The sequence below is a fragment of the Leptopilina heterotoma genome, unplaced genomic scaffold, assembly GCF_015476425.1.
Source record: "Leptopilina heterotoma isolate Lh14 unplaced genomic scaffold, ASM1547642v1 Lhet_142, whole genome shotgun sequence".
Classification (NCBI taxonomy): Eukaryota; Metazoa; Arthropoda; class Insecta; order Hymenoptera; family Figitidae; genus Leptopilina; species Leptopilina heterotoma.
In genome coordinates this window covers 1126350-1133757 of record NW_025110861.1, presented here as the reverse complement: position 1 = coordinate 1133757, position 7408 = coordinate 1126350, and the positions used below count along the sequence as shown (strand labels likewise).

The 7408-nt window shown below is 24.3% G+C and overlaps 1 protein-coding gene across 1 annotated transcript; it reads right to left on the bottom strand.

Moving 5' to 3' along the window:
* Window positions 1–3242: 3242 nt before the first annotated feature.
* On the bottom strand, window positions 3243–7352 carry LOC122498202 (glucose-fructose oxidoreductase domain-containing protein 1). Its single transcript, XM_043605839.1, has 2 exons — window positions 6393–7352; window positions 3243–3957 (listed from the first exon to the last, which is right to left on the bottom strand). Exons 1-2 carry the CDS (start codon window positions 6874–6876, stop codon window positions 3284–3286), a joined length of 1158 nt encoding a protein of 385 aa, XP_043461774.1. The 5' UTR covers window positions 6877–7352; the 3' UTR covers window positions 3243–3283.
* Window positions 7353–7408: the final 56 nt, after the last annotated feature.

Below are 7408 nucleotides of genomic sequence, written 5' to 3'. Positions count from 1 at the left end.
AAATTTCTCGTCAAAATTTCAATTATTTTTAAAAGTAATAAAATTCTTCTCCAAAATTCAATTATTTTCAAAAATTTTTATAAAATTCTTGGCAAACATTTAATTTTTTTCATAAAATAATAAAAATTTCACAGGAATTCAATTATTTACAAATTTTCTAAAAATTTCTTCGCAATAATTCAATTATTTTCATAAATAATAAAATTTTTACAGGGATTCAATTATTTTCGTAAATAATAAAATACTTTTTAGTAATTTAATTATTTTCATATAAATAATGAAACTCATTGCAGAATTTCAATTGTTACAATTTTAATTTAAATTCCTCGATGAATGTAATTATTTTCAAAAATTTTATTAAAATTCGTCGAAAGAATTCAATTATTTAAAAATTTGTTAAAATTATTTATAAGATTTGAATTTTAAGAAACATTAAATTATTCGATAAATTTTTTTTTTGCATTACAAATTATTGCAGAAATTTAATATTATGTTCAAAAATAATAAAATTCTTCTTATGGATTCAATTGTTTTCAACAAATAATAAAACTTTTCGCAAAATTTTAATTATTTTTAATACAATTTTAAACAAATTTCTTGAAATATGTTATTATTTTTAAAAATTTTGTTAAAATTCGTCGAGAGAATTAATTTATTAAAAAATTTGTTTGATAAAATAAAATTTTTTACGAGCATTTAATTTTAAAAAACATTCAATTATTAATAAATTATTTAATTTTGTATCTAAATAATTGAATTCTAGTAGAACTTTTTATTAAAAATTGATTTTAAAATGAATTTTAGTTAAAATTTTACATAATAATTGAATAGAGCATTTTTGGATAAATTTTTAGAAATAATTGAATTGAGAAAAGGTTTTATGTCAAAATTTTAACTATTTTCAATCATTTCAAAAAAAAATGTTGATAAAATTCTACGCAAACATTTGATTATTTTCATAAATAATAAAAATTTCACAGAAATTCAATTATTTACAAATTGTTTCACAATAATTCAATTATTTTCATTAATAATAACATTTTTACAGGGATTCAATTCTTTTCACAAATAATGAAACTCATCGTAGAATTTCAATTATTTTTAATACAATTTTAATCAAATTTCTCGAAAAATCAAATTATTTTTAAAAGTTTTATTAAAATTCGTCGAAAGAATTTAATTATTTAAAAATTTGTTGATAAAATTCTTTATGAGAATTAAATTTTAAGAAACATTAAATTAATAAACTATTTATTTTTATATTTAAATAATTGAATTCCAGTGGAATTTTCAAATAAAAATTGATTTATCAATAAATTTCAGTTAAAATTTTAGATAATAATTATTTTCAGGAATAATAAAACTCATCATAGAATTTCAATTATTTTTAATACAATTTTAACCGAATTCCACGAATAATGTAATTATTCTTGAAAATTTTATTAAATTTCGTAAAAAAAATTTGATTATCTAAAAATTTGTTGATAAAATTCTTTATGAGAATTCAATTTTAAAAAACATTCATTCATTCAATAATTTTTTTATTTAAATATTTAAATTTTCTTAGAATTTTCTAATAAAAATTGATTTAAAAATGAATTTCAGTTAAAATGTTAGATAATCATTGAATATTAAAAGCAATATAGCGTGAATTTTTAGAAATAATTGAATTTTGAAATTAATTTTTTTTTTTTTAAAAAGTTTAATTGAATTTTTTTATATTATTTCAAGTTTTCATTTTCTAATGTTTATTTAATTGAAGAATTTACGAATAATTGAAATTCGTAATATTGAACAATGTAAACAAATGGATTTGAAAATTGTCAAAGAATTTTTTCGAAAATTAATTGCTTTAAAGAAGAATTTTGGTTGAAAATTCTTAGAAATAATAATTTAAGGGCATCCGGGAAAAATCGAGCCCAAAAAGTGTTTTCCCGCGTGTCGTCTCACTCCTAAATAATTAGAGATATTTAGTTCGGATTTATCATGATAATTAGGGGAATTCATGATGATAAAGAATATTCTCGAAATTTGCAAGTAATTTTTGAAATAAATATTGAAAAACGAAATTACAAAAGTTGGATTTTTGGCGAAAGTGAGAGACAATATGGCGGCGAGCACACAGACAAGTGGATCTATGTGTCAGTGGTCAAGGAGGTGGCGCCAATTCTCGGAAGTGGTCGCGGGTTGAACTGAGGGAAATGTATTAACCTCAAATTACTCCACTTTCAATCGTTAATAAAATAATTTCCTCGCAAAATTATTGCAAAAACGGAGAGGGCCGCTCCTCGGAGAGTCTTCCTCTATCACCCCTCCAAATATGAACCCGAAATATTTTATCCTCTCAAAATGAGACGTCTATACTGAACCGTGAAAAACCCCTTTTTTCCGTATATTTCAACAATTTTTTTCAATAATTATTTATTAAAATTTTTTTAAATTCCGAGAAGACCGCTGGTCCCAGAGCATTTCTCTATATTTACCAAAAATTCCCGACTCAAAATATTCTTTTCTTTTTAAATGAGACGTCTATCACGAAACCAGTATTATTTCCCGGATGCCCTTAATTGAAATGATGAAAATAATTTTGAAGAAGTGCAATATTCTTATAATATAAAATAATCATTTTATGACTGGGCCATCTTTAATTATTATAAAATTAAATTTATAGTTTTAAGTAAAATTGTTTTCTTATTTGACTCATTAAATTTTTGTCAGAAATTATTCCGTAATTTTTTTTAAATACTTTCACTGGTTCGAGCCCTGTAATTATTTTTATAAATAAACAATAAAAATAAAATATAAAATTTAATTATAAAAAAATTTAGAAAGTAGATTTATTAAAATATTTAATTAAATTAAGATTTGTCAAATTCGCCTTTCATTATTTTTGATATCGGAGTGGTTTCCAATTTATTTTCGATCTCGGGCCTAACACGTCAGGATTTTTAGAAAAATGGTGACAAAAACACAAAAAAGGTGTTTTTGAGGATTTTCTTTTTCGAAGCAGCACGTTTTTCATAACTAGTCGGAAGAGACGCGTTTCAGTTCCCAACCGACGCTATTTCGAGTATTGCGTGAGTATTAATTTATAGAAATTAAAATTTAGTGTCGACATGTAAAAATTACAATACTGCCAGGGGCAGAGCCAGAAAAATAAAACCCCCTGGCTGCGCCCCTGAATATACTGTCGAAAAGTTTATCAGTATCTTTCTTGTTAATTAAAAAAATACAAATATAGCTTAAATTTCAGTGAGGTTTTAAATTTTTAATACTTGAAGAATTAAATTGAAATTGCAGTCGCTCTAACGGCTGCACTTAAAAGTGGATTTGGATCGGGTTCTTCCGTGAGAACAGTAACTTTCGTCCACTCTCGTCGCTTGTTGCTCTGTCGTAGTGCATCGATAACGGCCTGAACGTAAAGGCCATCCTCGAAAGTTGCAGCTGAAGAGACGGGCTCCTTTATCCACCCTCGTTTGTCTTCGACAGGTAAGAAGGCTTCTCGCAGGGCACCAATCATTTTTCTCAAACCCTTGATGTAGGGACGAGGAATGAAATCCACGACGGAGGAACACGAGTCCTGTAGATGTTCAACATCTAAATATAAAACGTCCTCCTGTTCCTCTCGACATCCGTGTAAATCCCCCCCACGTACGACAAGATGACCACCAGGTCCACAAACTAATATCTCCTGCGACAATTGGCCCTGGAGGTGATTACTGAGAGTCGCTGTCACTAGGGTTCCACCATTAAGTTCCATTTGAAAGGTGCAAAAATCTGGTGCGGTAACGTTACGTATTCCTGTTATGCTTTTTGTCGTTCGAGTAAATGTTCGTATTACTGCGTGCACTCGAACAGCTCGTTGGCCGATTAAATGATGCACCAAGTCTATCACGTGACTGCCTACTAGAGCTAAAATCCCACCTCCCATTGTATCGTCGCACAGCCAGTCGTATCCTGCAATTTTTTTATAGTAAAAAATTACTAAAAAAAAATTTAGTAATTGTAGAAATAAGAACTTTTCATATTGTAAAATTTGAAATTTTTTTTTGTTTTTTTAATTAACATTTTTCCTAGTGAATTGTTTATGAATCATAATTGCAAACATTTTTATATCGAATATTATTTTTACTCTTGGTGAACATTTCCATTTTATTCTACTAAACTCAGGCTTCAAAGTCTGTCCCCTATTTCCCCAAAAAAATTTAATGCAATTATCCTGATAAATTGCAAATAAAATGCAATTCTTCACAGAAATTCAAAAATTTTTAGGAATTTTAATAAAATTCTTTACAAAATTCAATTATTTCCATAAATTACAATATTCATCCCAAGAATTCAATTACTTTCAAAAGTAATAAAATTCTTCGAAGAAATTCAATTATTTTTAAAAATTTTCACGAATATCTCGTCAAGAATTCAATTATCTTTACAAATAGCAAAATTTTTCGCCAAAAATTCAATTATTTTCAAAAATTTAAATAAAATTCATGGCGAAATTTCAATTATTTTTAAAAGTTTTTCGCAATTCAATGCGTTTTTAAATATTTACTATTTTCATAAAATTTATCAGCAGTTTTAATAATAGAAAAAACTTTTTGATACAATTCTCCGAAAAGATTCAATTATTTTCATAAATAATAAAATTTCATTTAAAAACTCAATTATTTTTAATTGAATCATCGCAGAATTTCAAATATTTTTAATACAATTTTAAATATATTCCTTGAAAAATGCAATTATTATTAAAAATTTTATTAAAACTTGAAGAAAAAATTCAGTTTTAAGAAACATTCAATTATTCAATAAAACAATAAAATTCGTTGCAATAATTCAAATATTTTCATAAATAACATTTAATTCGTCGCAGAAAATCAATTATTTTCAAAAATTTTTAAGTAATGTTGCAAAAGAATTCAATTATTTATCTTGATAAACAACAAAATCGCATAAATTCTTCCCATAAAATCAATTATTCTAAGGAATTTTAATAAAAATTTTTTCCAAAATTCAATTATTTTGATAAATGTCAAAATTCATCACAAGAATTCAATTCTTCTGAAAAGTAATAAAATACTTTGTAGAAATTAAATTATTTAAATTTTTTTTAAAAATTCTCGTCAAAAATTAAATTATGTTTATTAATAGATAGGGAAATTCTCAAGAATTAAATTGTTGTCAAAAATTTTTTTAAATTCTTCTCAATAACTCAATTATTTCCAAAAATTTTAATAAAATTCTTCTCATGAATTCAATTGTTTTCAAAAATCATTATTTAAATTCTCTCAGGAATTCAATTATTTTTAAAAAATTTAATAATATTCTTCAAAAAGTTTTCAATTATTTTCAAAAATTGTTATAAAATTCTTTAATATAATAAATTTCATTAAAATTTTAATTAAATTCCTTAATTTTCTCAAGAATTCAATTCTTTTCAATAATCGTATTAAAATTCTTTGCAAAAAGTCAATTTATAATATAGATAATAAAAATCTTTGTAAAAAATTCAATTATTTTTATATAAATAATAAAAATTCTTATCAGGATTTCACTTATTTTCAATAAAATTTTTATTGATTTATTCGAAGATTTCAATTATTTTTAAAAATCTTGTAAAAATTCTCCGAGAAAATTGAATTATTTAAAAAAATAATTGAATTTTTCACAGGAGTTCAATTATTTAAAAAACTTTTAATAAAATTTAATTCAAGAATTCCATTATTTTCTTAAACAATGAAATTTTCGCTGGAATTTAATTATTTTAAATACAATTTTAATTCCATTCCAAGGAAAATTAAATTATTTTTAAACATTTTTTTTTAAATTCTTCAAAAGAATTCAATAATATCAATAAATAATTGAATTGAAATTGAAAATTGAAATTGAAAATTGAATTTTTTTAAGGAATTTTATTAAAAATTTTGTGAAAATAATAATTTTTCTAAAAGAATTTGATCAAAATTGTTGAAAATAATTAAATTTTTTTGAAAATTCTTGAAAATAATAGAATTTAATTAATATTTTAAAAAATAATTGTATTCTTCGAGAAATTTGATTAAAATTGTATTGAAAATAATAATTGAATTTTATTATTTATGAGAATAATGAAATTCTTGCTTAAAAATTTTTTAAATGTTTTGAATAATAATAAACAAGAATATTTAATATTATGTACTTAATAAGTGAATTTTTTAAATTTAAAATCTAATCATTTAAAAATTGGTGTTTATTCTTGAAAATATAAAATTTTAACTTTAAATAAAAATTAGTCAATGTTGGCGAAACATTATTATTTGTTCATCCATTGGTGCAGTGATCTTAATTTTTAGCTTTTGTAAAAAAAACCCAGAGAGTAATAGATAATTGATATTATTTTAAAAAGTAATTGTTACCGTCATGCAGTAAGCTGCCCATTTGAACTCTGATATCAATTACAGTTGCAAGTCCCCCAAGAAATCCATCTTCCAAAGCCTTCTTCATTTGTATAAATGCCGGCAGAAATCTTAAACTGTGATTTATAATACTTATCAGAGAAGGATAATATTGGGCGGCCCGAACCATTTTCAGAGCTTCACTCTGACTCAATCCACCGGGTTTGTCACAGACCACATGTTTGCCAATTCCCAGAGCTTTCACCGCAATTTGCGCGTGCAAACTTGGCGAACACATTATGAAAATTAAATCGACGTCCCTTCTTAAGAGCACATCGTCAATTCGACTCGTGTGAAATGGAATTTCCAAGTCTGTCGCCAATTCTGAGGCTTCTGCAATTGTTCTGCCCCATAGTGCTTCAATTTTAAATCCTTTTTCACGAAGAAATGGAATTATAATCTTAACGATATTTCCAGTTCCAAATACTCCAATTCCTGGCAACATTGTGTTGTTGTTTTTTTTTTTTTTTGCAAAATAAATAGTTCACAATTACCGCCTTTTAGCTTCAAGTGTTTAAATTATTTTAACTTAAATAAATTAGAGAAATATTCTTTTAATAATTATTTTGTTTTGTTCAAATTTGATCACTTGAAACACACAAGTTTTGTGTTTATTTATAGTTTTATATGTTCATTTTACTTTTATTGTTAATTTATTATTCAAAAATTTCATCATTGTTTTTTCACATGCATTGTTATTGAACACATATTTTCTACAATTATATTGTAGACGCAAGTTATAGATTGATAAATTTTATAAAAAATATTATTTTGTACATATTTTCTGAGTTAAAAAAAACTCAAGAGAACTAAGAAATATTTAAAAATGAGGAGGTTAGTTTTGTTGACATTTCTGTTTTTTGGGTTTTTTGACAGCTTCTCTTCTTCTTCTTCTTCTTCCGATTCTTTTTACAAAAACATTTACTTTAAAGCCTACGCCACAACTGAGTCAGTTACGTAAATTAAAACGGAAGAAC